General features: G+C 38.6%; 1 protein-coding gene and 1 long non-coding RNA gene across 2 annotated transcripts in view; one reads left to right on the plus strand and one right to left on the minus strand.

Annotated features, from left to right (window-relative positions):
* LOC148364345 (uncharacterized) overlaps positions 1 to 8,962 on the plus strand; it is a 17,135-nt gene extending 8,173 nt beyond the window's left edge. The window contains exon 3 of the long non-coding RNA XR_015850748.1: positions 7,618 to 8,962. This is a non-coding gene — a long non-coding RNA (uncharacterized LOC148364345). The remainder of the gene's footprint in view (positions 1 to 7,617) is intronic.
* c1galt1lb (core 1 synthase, glycoprotein-N-acetylgalactosamine 3-beta-galactosyltransferase 1, like b) lies at positions 1,706 to 14,215 on the minus strand. The gene is made up of 5 exons (XM_088338409.1): positions 14,049 to 14,215; positions 13,758 to 13,819; positions 13,392 to 13,655; positions 9,431 to 10,095; positions 1,706 to 7,798 (listed from the first exon to the last, which is right to left on the minus strand). Exons 3-5 carry the CDS (start codon positions 13,621 to 13,623, stop codon positions 7,571 to 7,573), a joined length of 1,125 nt encoding a protein of 374 aa, XP_088194535.1. The 5' UTR covers positions 13,624 to 13,655; positions 13,758 to 13,819; positions 14,049 to 14,215; the 3' UTR covers positions 1,706 to 7,570.
* Positions 14,216 to 15,107: the final 892 nt, after the last annotated feature.

Below are 15,107 nucleotides of genomic sequence, written 5' to 3' on the forward strand. Positions count from 1 at the left end.
GCAACCGAAAACAAGTGCTGAAAATGACAAGGAATAATACAAACTACGGAAACCCAAAGTGACCAAACTGCACCATTTTGCTTCTCATTGTTTTGCCAAGCCTTTCGCAAGGTTTCCGTTTTTTGAGGGGGAACCCTAAGCAGCAAGATGGCGGAAAATCATGTTTTCCTCTCGGTGAGGCCAATGTTATGTCTAATAAATGCAAATTTCTTTACCTACAAATATTTTAAAAAAAGCACATTTATATGATCGTGTCTTTTACTTATTTTTCATATGAATAGTTTTTTTGATCTACTACTGGCAATGGACTCTGGCGCTTCATCACTCTTGCTGCTGCCTTTGACACTGTGGACCATAATATCTTACTAGAACGGTTGGAAAATGGATTGGTCTCTCAGGAACCATCCTCTGAAGGTTCAGATCCTACCTCTCAGAAAGGACGCACTGTGTTAAATATGGTGAAATGACATCTGAGCCCTTTAGTGTTACCTGTGGTGTTCCGCGGGGTTCAGTACCTTGCCTCCTCCTTTTTAGCATTTACATGCTTCCATTAGGTGATATTATTCGCAAGTATAATATCAGTTTCCATTGCTACGCAGATGACACTCAATTATATCTTCCGATGGAGGAATCCCCCACACTAAACTGTGAAGATTTGGAGGCCTGCCTCACTGAGATAAAAGAATGGAGGTCACTCAACTTCTTGCGCCTTAATTCTAAAAAGACCGAAATGTTAGTTATTGGTCCATGTAAATGCCGTGACTTGTTCTCAGAAACTGCTCTGAACATTGACGAATGTAATATCACCCAGAGTGACTCAGTCAAAAATTTAGGTGTCATATTTGACCGATCTGTCCCTTCAAACACACATGAAGAATATTACTAGAAAAGCTTTCTTCCATTTTCGCAAGATTGCTAAAATTCGCCCTTTGCTGTCCCAGTCGGATGCGGAGATTATAATTCATGCGTTTGTTACCTCCCGTCTTGATTTCTGTAATGCACTACTCTCCGGTCTCCCGAAGTCTAAAATCAAGACCCTTTAGCTGGTACAAAATGCGGCAGCAAGACTTAACTACGACAAGAAAGTTTGATCACATTATCCCGATTTTAGCTAACCTGCATTGGCTCCCTGTTGGCTTAAGATGTGATTTTAAGGTTCTGTTGGTAGTATACAAAATCATGCATGGACTTTCTCCCTCATATCTTTCAGATTTAATTTCCCCCTATGTTCCGGTCCGGAGCCTTCGCTCTGAAAATGCTGGTCTACTAGTGATCCCAAGAGACAAGAAGAGATTCGCGGGTTCGAGAGCGTTCTCCATTCGGGCCCCGGTGCTGTGGAATGCTCTTCCCACGAGATTCGATCTGCAACCTCAATGGAAATGTTTAAACCGAGACTTAAAACACACTTCTTTTCAATAGCATATGAATAACCTACATTTTATGTTAACAATATCTGTGTATTAATTTACCTGTTGGGTTGCAATAAAAATCCACTTAAGAGGGGAAAAAGTAAGGAAGATCAAACCAAAAGCAGTAGGTGTCTGCCAGCTGGAACTGTTTCAAAGTAGTTGCTTTGGGTGATGACTAATTGTTCTCCCACAAATGAGCAAGATATTAAGAAGCTAGCTTACCTTCAGCTCTTATGTATTAAAGCAATTATTTCGTTTTTGTTTTCACAAACCATTAAAAAAAACACATGAACATATACAATCAAATATGCTTTTATTGATAGTGATGAAAGTATCAGTCATAGCAAAACGCCTGACCAAACACTCACTTGAAAAATATACTCAATTCCAAAACATCAATACTACCGTCATAAATAAATTGCTAACATAATTACATGACTGTACATTTCCTTAAGAGCAATTTCAATGTGATCAGGAGCAGATTGTCAAGTAAAAATATTTTAGATGATTTAAAGTACACAAAATCTGAAATGTTTAACTTTTAAAATAAATTCAAAACCAAAAATCTGTAAAGTGACAATGAAAGTTTTTTACATGATACATACAATGCTGATGATTAAAATACCAACTGATGACGAGTAGCACATTTGCAGTTCTGACTGTACATAAACAACCGCTTCAAACAGCTGCCTCGAGTTGTTCAAATGGTCCAGGTATTAAGGTTTTCTTCTCAAGTTAGCATTAGCAAAAAATAAATTTGCCAAATAAAGGCAATCCTTACAAACGTTGCTCTCACGCAACATCAACACAGTACTCACGCATGGTTTTCCTAATTCAAAGTAAGTATCTGCTTTCTACACACAAAGAATATAAAGTGATTAAAAGGCGTGTGCTTTTGGACAAAATGCAGCTATTATGGTTTCTAGAACCATTTGAATTGTTATGAACTTCAAATTAAGTGAGGAAAATATAGTGTCTAGAATACATTCAGGGGGTTCATTTGAAGAAAATACAAGGAAAATATTTGATTTCCTTCTTAAAATCAGTATCTTCTACAACAACTAATCAAGGATGAAAATCCTTGTTGTTTTTACTTATATTGCACAAGCTTCAATTTTTTTAAAAAACAATGTGTTTACCATATTATTTCAAACATTGCCACAAAAAATGTCCTCAAATTTGAAATGCTCACAAAAGTACCGTATTTTCCACACTATAAGGCGCACCTAATAGCCTTTATTTTTTTCAAAAGCTGACCATGCGCCTTATAACACAGTGTGCCTTATATATGGATCAATATTGAGTCGCAGGGTCTCGCAACTAACGCAAGGAGCCGCCGACTAGATTTTCCCTCGTAGGAGAAATAGTCCACGGTGTATGCTGGGACATATATACCGGCGTTTCATATCCTAACCAATTTGTCAATTATTATTCGAATCGATCACTATTTGTTAAAGTTATTCTGAGGTAAAGGAGGCGATTCCTTTTTAGCATTTACAGGTTTGTGCTAAAACTGCGTAAAACTAAGCCTGCAATTGGTAAAAAAAAAGAAAAAAAAAGTGACTCACAAGTTAGGTTGCTTTATGGCCTGGAGAAAACATTTCTTTCTAGTCTGTATTTGAAAACAGGAATTATGGGGCTAAACTGACAGCTAGCAACAAGCACTGTCCATCGATGCTTATGCTTCTCTGCAGATTTTTTTCTTTATCAGCATTATCGCGTGTTTTGGAGTATGTAAATGTTTTACACGGTTGGATTTACTACACTCCCAGAAGTAAGAGGACCATGGTTGCGCATTATTATTGAACGTGATGGTTGCAAGACCACTTTGGGGAGCTACCCTGGCTTTATATTTTCCCAGTATCCTGTTTCAGACTGATCTTGATGCTTTTATGATGGGTCTATTTTTAAATTCAATTCAGTGTTTGTCATATGCACAGTAAAGAACCGCGTTTCCCTGCAAAATGAAATTCTTACTTTGCGAAAAAGAAAATAGAAACTAAGAAATGGTCGGCATTTCTTGAGTCCCAAGAGTTTAACTTTCCTAATGATATGTGGAATGACCATTTGAGTGATTGGTGGCATCATAGAGACACCATGTTGGTATGTGTCTGAGAAACGTATTTGCTACTTTGTGAGCCGTTGGAATGTTAAGGGGTTGATAAGTTTGACTGAACTATCGGACTGTTTGGTTGACGTTCCCACTGTAGCGCCTTATAGTCTGGTGCACCTTATGACAAAAATATTTTTGGGGGTGCGCCTTACAACCCCGGTGCAGTGCGCCTTATAGTGCAGAAAATACTGTAAATTGACGCACAGGCATGCAATTGCCGTGCTCACCATTTGGAGGCTTGATTTTAGTCGGCCATTCCTCTAAAGGTAATGTTACAGCTCAAAAATCACACACTCGCTGGAGAGGTTTTGATAAAAAGGGTGGTGCAAGCTTCGTGATAGCAAGTCTTTTACACAAATAGTGCAAGTGTGACACATGAACCATTTGCAGAAGCCTCCTTTCTATGAGAGAGAGTACCGGAGGCAGATACACATCTTGAAAGTGTGCAGTCGGGCGGGATCCTTTTATTATCTTCATCGGCTCACGCAAATAAGACGCTTAACTTGGGTTTATCAATCTATGGTCTGGACCAGGGAAGTCAAACTCAGCTCAACTCCGTGGCCAGATCCAGACTTTCTGTTCTCAGACGGGTCATATCAGTAAAAAGAATGCCCACGTTAAATATCTAGATTTGTTTTCCAGTACTATGCTCATTCAGCCTAAATTTGTAGGCTGCCATACAAATTACAATCACAGAGGATGAGGGATCTTTTCTAAGCACATCACATTTATTCAGAAAAAAATGGAAAACATGATTTTCATGTTTGCCATTGAAAGTGTTGACGTTTTTACAGTTGAGTAAATGCAGTTTTACATCCAAACCAACTCAACACAAACATCTCAAAAATATGCAAACTCACGTGGGATCTATAAATAAGAATATGCTAGCCTCAATCGTCATACTGCTTTGAGAAAAAAAAAAGTTTTATCAGTGAACATGCAATAACATCAGATCAGCTGGGCCTCCTGAGGCTATGAAAATACTGAACAATATTGTCTTCAACATGAAACCAGACTGGACGTCAGGTCTTTTACACCTTTGCTAACCTCTGGCAACAGGAAGGAGCATTTGGTTTCTATTTATTATAAAAATCACAACTTTTCTATAAATAAGTTAGAGACTTGCTTTTTTTGGACATACTCAGATTTTTACGGCGGCCTACATTCAGCACTCGGACCGTATGTTTGACCTGACTGGCCTGGGCGGAGGATTGATAGATCAAAAATCTCGTGTTTTCAATATTTCTATTAATCTCCTGATGTGTCACATTTAAAAACATGCTTAGCGACACAACCAATCATATTGCTAGTAATGGTATCGATAGAAAAATTAGTTACATTGGCTCTATGGGATTTATGACTTGGGGGGAACAATCAGCAAGCACAGTACGTCAAAGGCGTGTGTTGCCAGAAATTGTCTATTTTAACGAAAACAGATTCATAATTTTCTCAACAGAAAAAACACGGTCTTGTAGTATTAAGGAGAGTAAATTGTATTTTTCCACATCAGTGTGTGGCAGCAGATTTACATTACATTTACATTATACAATGAGAGTAGCAATAAACTGAAATATTAGTGAAGCTTAAGTCAAATTAGAAAAGCTTCAAATGAACACAATAATTTAATGACAAAAACATTCCATTCAAAATGAACGATTATTTTCTAGGTAAAGGTTCAAATAATTTTGCCACAAGTATTTACCCACACTTCAAATTTTTTTATTTTTAAGCTATTTTAAGCATTCTAGCTTGTCTCGGCTATTTAAAGATAAAACATTAATCTTGTGAAGAATTTCCACTGATGTGTCTTTGCTCGAAAAAAGGTTGAGATTGAGAAACAATGATTTGTCTGATTGTTTAAGGAGTGATTATCGGCACCTAATGAATCGGTTGTATTCTCATGATGGACTTTTTATCTACAAGTGAATCAAAGTTGTGCGTCTATGCTCCGAATCGCTACTGTTTTTTCATAATCGGTCACCTATAACAGTTGTAAAAAATATGTATAAAATGAAGTACTTCCTGCTTTGTGAATCCTGATAAGGAGCTTAAATTAAATAAAACAACAGATAATTCGCCAGGGATCGCTGGCCCTCACCCCAAATTTCCTCAGAGAATCTTTATGTATGTTTTTAACACACTTAAATGTAAAACTTAAACCTTGCTACCAGTTGTACGTTTGCCTCACACTATAGGCAGGGTCGTTCGAATGATAATATAATTGGACATATACCAACTAGAAAGAAGTTAATTTAATACATGTTTCTCAAGGGGAGAATCCAGAGTCGCACCCCGAGATACGGTGATTCTGCCGTACGACGTTTTCACTTAACTGTGTGGAACAAAATCTTTTCTGCCCCTCTTTAAGGCACGACATAGGCAACAACTTATTTTAAGGGCTTACTTAGAATTCAAACTTTGTCTCCAAGTTGCCCCTCTTCCACTGGTTTGCACCTTGGCACCATGAAGATGCCAATATGGCGTTTCCTGAACTAAATCCTACAATTTCTTTTGCGTCATTCAGTTCAGTATATCGTGTGCGTCGTAAAGACGTGTTTATGATACAATACTGTATTCGTTGTAATGTTTTTTGTTCGCTAAGGGTGACGAGGCTTGCAGTGAGGCTAAACGGAGAATTAAAAACATAAGAACCATGGAAACAGAGCTTGCGATTATCAAGAAATGTGAAGAGGCACTTTTTGACTAAGGGGTTTTAATCAATCTTTTTATTTAGTTTGATTGGTTTAGCTTCTAAACTTTTAACTAGAATTTTGTTTCACTTTTTGATGTTTTATGTTTTAGTCCTTGAGTTCTATTTTTTTTATTTTTATTATTTTAGGGTTTCCTTATGTGTGTGTTCGTGGGGGGCTCACTTGTAGGGTGTGGTTCAATATTTGAAAAGAATGAAGCCATCTTCTGCCATCCCTTTCAGTGTGCCTTGCCATAATCACATTTTATTTCTATTACTATTTATTTGGTTTTTATTGTATTTTACCTATTGAATGCTTCCGTGAATTTGTTGTTTCAGGTTGTTAGGATAAAGGAAGTGATTTTATTGTTTACTGAATGTTCTCATACAGCACTTTGAATTGCAATTTATGGCCTGGAAAGAGCTTTACAGATACATTGGATTGAAATCACTAACCTTGCTAAGTTTTACAGATGAAACCAATCGATTAGAACAATTATTAAAAACTAGGTGGCGATTAAGGCAAGGAAATCTAAGAGCATGACAATCCTCTCAAGTAGAAATTTTTTGATCTGTATCATCTTCCTTCCCCCGTCACCAACTTCTAACCCCCATTCACCTGCGACTCAATTCAAGCAGCTCAAGTCACGTCGCACCAAAGGTAAATACAATTTAATTTCCCCTTTACATGCTAATGTATTTATAATCTTATTTAATCATATACATGTATATTACACAAAAGCAATACTTAATATATATCAGTTTGTTTTCATCTGGGGAACTGGGGGTTCGGAAAACAGTTTAATTATAATAATTCAATAATAATTACGCATTACCATAAGTTTCCATCCGCCGCTATACAGCAGTTTCACTGTGCAATCCCCACCTCTGAACGGATGAACGTTATATCCCGGGGTCTAATGTTTATTCAAAGGCCTGCTCCTAACTAGAACTTTGACAGCCGAAATGGAAACAGTTTGTAAGTGCGTAAACATAGTTGGGCATTCTTTTCACGTCACACCTGCTGCAGCTGACACATTGAATGTTAGGTTAGTTTAAGGCGTGTAGCAGCGAGAGTAAAAATCGCAAGGAAGATATCCAATAGGGTCAAGAAATGTTTAGAACAATGGCTCACATCAAGCTGGTACACACACGTATAGAAAAAGTGCTTTGCCCATTTCCCAAATAATGCGGATGATTGAGTCTGTTATGACATGACAAACTAGAAAAACAAAGGTGAGGCTGATACTAATCGGACATGTTTTTTTTCTTTTTTTTACGAGCCAACATTCCTTGTTAGCGTTCAACCTCTCGCTATTGTTTGGTAGCTGGTGATGGAAATCACCTTGTTACTTTTGACTAATCATCTTTCACCTGAGAATCCTCTTTGTGTTTTTTGTCTGCAGCATTGACAAATGCTTCCTTGGAGTCTGACTGTGCGGTGGAGTAGCCGAGCGGCGTTGGGGGCTGGTAACGATATTTGTAACCAAAGGCACGCAGGTGGTAGGTGTAGTACTCCAACAAATACATGTTGACTTCATGCACGTAGTGGAAAGATACGGAAATGTCTGAGCAGCATCCAGGACCCTGGGGAAGAGAAATTGTAAAACGAAAAACAAAACATACGTTTAATTCATTCACAACCTGTTAATTTCTATAGATCAGTACAAAAATGCGCCCATTTTTGAGATATTTTACTTATAATCAAAGACACAGACAATGTGTTCTATACACAAATATAACCAAGATTCTATTTTCTGATATTACCAAAACCAAACAAATAACCTTTTTTAAGATTTCCAAGTTTTCGTACACCCTTTTCATTGCCAAATTCAAGAACTTTTCAAGAACTTTCAAGTCAAATTTTCCAATTAAAAGAAGAGAGCCAATGTGAATCATGCATTTCGCAGAGTCGCAAATATATCTGCATTATTTAATCTTGCGTGTGCATTAATAATCATATGGTTTTAAGAGAAGCCGCATGGAGCAGTGTCAACGTAATTTTTAGACAGAGAAGTTGAGAAATATGACATAAATGTTGAGGGAAAGAGGTCAACGCGTAGTGACACACACGCGGAAGCAGATGACATCGGCACTTTATGTGGTCATCATAGCGGCGCAACTTTTAGTTTCAAAACCACGCACCACTTCAGTATTTTGGTCCTATTTTGAGTGGATACAGCGCGACAGAAGTAAGCCCAAAAATACCAAAGAAGCTGTATCTTGGCGTGGTACTCTATATTCTCCCATTAAGAAACGTGTATTAAGCAGTCTAAGGAAAAACTACAAACAATGAAGGGGTTGCAGCTTGTCAATTGGATACACGTGGAGTTAACACGAGCAGATAACAGATTGTGTTACACGGTACATTGCAACTGAAATGCTGCCGTTCAATGCGGCTGACAAACAGGCTTTAAGAGACATGCTCTACAAGTTTTATGAGCTGTGCAACCCACCAGGCCGATCAACTAGGTTTACAAGTTCATGTTCAAGTTGATGGCATGTTAACAGCTGTGCAATTGTTTAAAAATGTTTTATTATTTCTTTATTATTTTAAAGTTTTTTTTAAGAGAAACTGTATGTTACATACCTCCTTTTACTGTTTACCAGTCAAAGCCTAAGAACTTGAAGAAAGGAGTGTCTGTTGCTGTTAGCTGCATTGAAACTTGAAGAGAAATGAATTTGCTCTGCGGCTGTGTTCACTTTTAACGGTGTGTGTTGAAATTAAACATTCTAATCTGTGCACCCAAATATGGCACTCTGTTCAATTTTGCACTTTATGACTGAAGTTTAATCAAAGACCCTACAACCTTATCAGTGCATTGTTTGTCAAAAGGTTTGAACCTAACTGGGTGAAATCCTTCACCGAAATACGACGAACATAATCAATTTTCCTAGCCCGGTACCTAATCGATCAGGGGTCAGCTCCCATACACATTCTTACGACTGCATGGTATGTGATGTGACGATAGTCCTACCCAACCGATGTGTCGCAACATCTGTCATTGGGAGTGATTAGGTGACCGAAACTGTACTAACTGTAACCAATTACAGTTTTTCACTATTTTTTTTGTAGGCTTTTACAGATCAGTCATTCCAACATGTCTTTGACAATTACGGTCTCGTTTAAACTCATAACATATACCATTCATTTTTTTTTCTGTGATACACCAATAAAAACATTACTATAAATGGAAAGGGATTACATTTTTTACTTACCAATGTAATGGGGTAGTAGCAGTAACTCCAATACCAGAAGCTCTTGGGGAACTCTGCAGTGAGGTGTTGCTCGGGGATGAAAGGGTGAAATGTCTCTCTTTGGAAAGTGTCTCTGGAGTCTCCTGCCAGGACCCCGACTTTTTCTAGGCATTGTCCCAACGCGAGGTCCTCCACCGCACTGGTGTGTGTGCACACTTTGGTTTGGAACCCCTGTACAAAGCGACGCAGGGCCTCTTTGCTTAGCACGTAGCCGGCTCCCCCGCTCATGTAGCCCTGTTTAACATAAGGCTTGAACCTTTTCCCAAAGTAAATGGGTTCCTCCGGAGTGTGGTTCGCCAGCAACCACCGAAGGTTGTCCACTACAAGATACGTGTCGTCGTCCGCCTTGAGGAACCAATCGGCATCCTTGCCATAATGTTCGTAAACGTAATGGAAGGCCCGGATGGTTTTCCAGTAAAGCTGGTCGCGCCCCTCGCTTGTATTCACTCCTACGGTCGGGAAGTCGGGATCGCTCACGGAGCTCACGAAAACCATGATGTTGCAGTGCCGACTCCAAGTGTCCTTCACATAGCGAGCCTTGGTTGCCAGGTTTTGAGGTGCAGTCACCACCCAGCAAAGAATGCGGACTTTGTTGTACAGTTCATCTGCCAATCTGCTATTCTCATCTGTGTAAAAACAACAAAATGATATAATAAAAAGGTATTTACATCTAAAACAGGGGTGTGCAAACTGTTTTGAATAGCGGGGTGCATTTGGCTGGAAAAAAAAAATTGACAGTCTGCACAAAAAAAAAAAAAAAAAAAAAAGAAATTATCTGTATTTATATAGCGCTTTTCAAGTCAATGACTTCCCAAAGCGCTGGCTGATTTAATTTTCTTTTTTTTTTTGCATCTGCCGATGCGGATTCTCAAATCCGATATCTAGAAAACACAAGAGGGAAAAGGGACCATAGTGGTACCAAGACAAATAAACTTTATTTGTAGTACTTTATTTACTATTATATGTATTGTAATTGTATTTTCGTTTGGAGGGATGGATTAATAAACCTGACAGGCCAGATGTTGCCCACAGGCCGTAGTTTGCCCACCCCTGGTCTTGAATGATAACAGCAGGCTTCCAACACCTATTTTCTGGAAACTGCAAAATTCCAAGTTTTTTTTTAACCCTATAAAGGGATACCCAAAATCTAAAACCAAAAATGTGAAGAAAAAAAAAACAGTACATGTTTTTTTAACAATATATATATATATATATATATATATATATACACACACACTAATTATTTTCCCAGATAATGCATTTTGAAAACAGACTGTCTAGTCTTTGACTTCCTGAGCTTTGACGTTATGTGAAGAACACCATCACCCTAGCAAGCCAGGGTTTACATGTTAATTAGTCAAAAATAACCGTTCTCAGGACTAAATTTCTTTCAAGAGTAAAGCTATACTTTACATTTTATTTCATTTAACTTCATATATACGCCAAAGTTCTGTCAGTGGTGTGCCAGACCTACCCCTGGGTAATTGCTTGCAAAGATTACTGGACCTTAATTGTCCCAGTTAATCTGGAGGTAAATTGATCCGTACTATAGACTGTTCAACCTTGTGAGCCGGGTCACGGATCAAATTTAGATCTGCTTGATCTGATCAGCCTGAAAAGAAGGTTATTAAGATTAATGCACACGGTGATAATCAACCCTAGAGAAGGTAATGGAACAATCTACAGCCATATATGACCATACAGTCAGATCAAAGGTTTTGATTTGTTCACGCTTGCGTGACTTGTTTGTTGCATTGCATATGCATTGCATAGTTGCTACACCATGAAGCCACACAAATATTATAATCAGATCCTCCCCTGTCACTCACCTGTCCAATGAAACTGGGAATGCCGCCCAAATATTTAGTTTTATATTACTATGAAGGAGTGGATCAACACACCTACCTCTGAAAACGTCTTAATCAAGATGCCTTTCCAAACTTGTCACTAAATCACTCGTTGCCATACATCGTGCACCTAGCCACTTATAAAATAGTCTAGGAGAAATGAAAGCTTTCAGATGGTCCATGACAAGGGTGTAGTTTTGGAGCAGTCATTGTTTTGTCCCCATCAATATTATGTGATCACCTCCGGAAATAAAGATCAAGCAACGTGTCGTCGCGCCTTGCAGTGCCAGAAAGGGTAAAATCACAATCTTTTCAGAAGCTCGGACACATATGACCGACGTGATTGGTTGGGCCTTTTCCATATTTCAAGCGAGACCAATGTTTTGTTGCTTGATCAAATTATTGGTGCACATTTGGTTCTGTGTCAATACTAAGGGCTCTACATACAGACATGACTTGACTAGCGAACCGTAGGTAGCGTGTGGGAAGGGAATGTGTCTTATATTGGAACAACTACCCAACAGGAAACAGAAGGGCAAGCGTGAGTATACAGCCAATGAATTTATGGTAAAAATATGCTGAATAGTCCTATTTTTATTTCTAACCTAATTTTTGCAAAATACCATGCCCGGGGAGGAAAAAGGTCTGTTGCCAGACGATGGAAAAAGGATACATCATTTGAAATTGAACCAAAGACCAAATGCGCAAACAGCGGATCAAAACATGGACAGTAATTAGAAATGGGGGAGATCTTCAAATGGTTTGAAGACCAGAGACAAAATGGGAGAGTGTCTGGGCTAAGTGTGTGTTTGCGAGCTCTCAAAATTGCACAAGCCAAGAAATAAGATTCCATAGGTTGGTGTATATGTTTTCTTAAGTAGGTGGCTATTTTTTCTAGCAGTTTTAAGGGGTATTTCTAATGTGATGTAGGTTGATATGCAAGAACATACAAGTTTTTTTTTTATTTAAATGCAAAAATCATTGTAATGTGCATAGAAAAATATATAAAACATCAAGTCGTTTACCGCAGTGGTCTGCAACCACCAAGCCATGGACTAAGGTATAATGGGTCATTTGAAAACCGGGCCGCACAGAAAGAAAAAAGCCTTATTAATTTACTTATACCACAAGTATTCGTGTAAAACGAGCACTATTTTTCATCCGAAAATTAATAGCAGATTACATTTGCACAATATTGGTGGCAATGGGAATCAAACACAAACCATGGCGGTGGGAGTGCAGAATTTTAACAACCATACCACTAGGGCAGTAGATTACAGAGCTAAAGGGCTATAGATTTTAATCGCATCATCACAGTATTTTTACTCGCGGGAGCAGGTTGTTGAATACGTGGGGCCAAGATTAAAAACAATTATCGACAACATAAACTATGAAGTCAAGTCATGTTTATTTGTATAGCCCATAATCACAAAGAGTACAGACCACAGATTATAGCAAACCACGGACTATTATTACACATCCCCTGATCTAAAACCTACATGAGGGGGAGCCAAGCCCAACCAAAAAACACAGTATGGCGAGGGATGGGAGCTGCCAAACTGTACTTGCCCAAGACACACCACAGGAAGTGGTGCCCAGAGGACCAGTAAACCTTTATGGTCCACAGGGTGGGTGGAGGGATTATACTTTTGTATAAAGGCAATAAAGACCATTCATTTAACGACAATTATGTGTTGTTTAAATTTGTAGATTTAGTTATTTTGTTTCAGTCATATACTCTCATTCTGCAAGGACGTCATCTCAAGGTAAGTTTGACCATTGGGGGCTTTAATGAAGGTGAAATGCTACTTCGCGGATTTTCACTTTTCACAATAGTTCTGATTCCCATTATCTGTGATAACCAAGGGATTACTGTATTTACTTATTCTTATCTTTGGATCTTATTTATCAAACGGCCAATAGAAGGTAGCCAAAAGATGGTATCAGCACAGACTCCCGACATTCGTACTCACCCATCCCACAGTATATCTGTCTCTAAATAATAGCCGTTGAGCAAAATGATTTATTACTCTTCCCACGTCTGCCTATGGTTGACGCGAATGTGGTTTGTTTACCTGAATGATGAGGGTGTTTGAGGTTAAAGAGGGCGGATCTTTCCTTCTTCCACCTCGTGTCTTCTGCCTCCTGTCCTTCATGGAGCTGGTGCACGACGGGCTCAACCCAATTGTTGATCGGTTGCACGGAGAAATTCCTGTCAAAGCCCATTAGCCTTAGGAACAGGTAGAGGGTGAAGAATCCCACTAGAAAACCCACACCGAAGGAGATCCTGAACCCGGCGGATTTCATGCTGGGACAGATATGTCGCCGTCAGCCGAGAGCTTAAGAGGGAAAATCACAAAGGCATTACTAAAAAGTCCACGCAGACGTCAGAGAATGTATGTTAACTCCCACTCGTAGAAGGTGTGGTTTGTTGTACTTACTAGTCACACGTACCGGCGACAACATATCAGCCTTTTGTTTCAGAGCAACATTTTTCCAGCAACTGGAAGATAGACAGTTCATTACAACCGAAGTTGTAACCGGTATTGCTTCGGCTAGCTAGCAATGTAAAAATGTCACTCAAAAGTAAGGGCGAGGGGGGAAACGGACGAGCGATTTATATTGGATTCATAACACAGAATTGCGAAGATTATAACGCATCACTGCTAAAAAGCGTGATAGTCGATGCTAGCTAGCCGGCTAGCATTTCAGGAGGGGAAAAAAAAGTTTACCTAAACGTGGCAGAGTCGAAGTAACTCGAGCAACCAAGCTCGCTGTAATGCTCTGGAGTAAACGAAAACGTTTCGGAAAAAATGTTTGACTGATACATAAACCGAGCAGAAGGAAAAGAAGGCACAAGTATCTACTGATTAACGGAGCAAAGATCAGTACAAGTAGTCGGAGGGAATGTATTTCCGTTTGGGGTGAGGCGTCACGTGATTTCTCCCCCTCGGGTTACTTATTTTATTTGTTTACACTTTTTACAAGCATCTTCACTTCTTTTTTTAAACAGCGACTCAAATTTTCGATTTTTGTCAGATGCATGGAGATTTATAACCCTACATTTGTTTTAAATTGTGTCGCCAGGGGTGAATATGGAGCTTTAGTGCAAAATTCTAGGCGACATCTAGCGGATAAAATACGTAAATCTAATAAACGCAACGAGAAACTTATTTTACAGAACTCTAATTTTTTTCGAGTTCATGTTTATTTTTTATTTTAGATGTTTTTATTTATCAAAACACGCATACACTTTCATACAAAAATTTTACTGCAACGCTGCGGTGACCTTATAACCAAAATGCACAAACAAATCAAATCATATCGACAAACATGTTATTTAAAAAATACCAAAATGTTTACACATTTTACTAGTTTTAATTGTCTTATGGTTAGGGGAAAACTTTATGGACAAACTATTGTTTAATTCACATTGAAAGGCGATGAAATGCAGAAATCTAATCGGTGGAAATGTTTAAATCTAGGCTTAAAACACACGTATATTATATAGCTTATGAATGACCAATATTTCCTGTTGGCAATATCTATGTATTATTTGTTATTGCAACATCCATTGCAGCCTGGCCATCCTGGAAGGGGGATTACCTTATGTGCAACTTCTTCTCAAGGTTTCATTTTTTTCCTTATGTTGAGGTTTTAGATCAGGGGATGGTGTAATACTAGTCCGTGCGGCCTTTTGAGTCTCCTTGTGATTAAGGGCTACACAAATAAACATGACTTAATCGGTTTGATTTCTAAAAATTGTTTGCTTAAGCCTTTAAAAGGGACTG

This window comes from Urocampus carinirostris, chromosome 6 (assembly GCF_059441175.1).
Source record: "Urocampus carinirostris isolate Australia breed hairy pipefish chromosome 6, RoL_Ucar_1.0, whole genome shotgun sequence".
Lineage (NCBI taxonomy): Eukaryota > Metazoa > Chordata > Actinopteri > Syngnathiformes > Syngnathidae > Urocampus > Urocampus carinirostris.

What these genes read in the sequence shown, in the direction of transcription:
- c1galt1lb (XM_088338409.1), bottom strand. Translation starts at nt 13,623, where the DNA reads ATGAAATCCGCCGGGTTCAGGATCTCCTTCGGTGTGGGTTTTCTAGTG. An exon ending in CAAACACCCTCATCATTCAG is followed by an intron (nt 10,096 to 13,391) that starts GTAAACAAACCA and finishes GTTTTTACACAG; the next exon opens with ATGAGAATAGCAGATTGGCA. An exon ending in GCTACTACCCCATTACATTG is followed by an intron (nt 7,799 to 9,430) that starts GTAAGTAAAAAA and finishes TCTCTTCCCCAG; the next exon opens with GGTCCTGGATGCTGCTCAGA.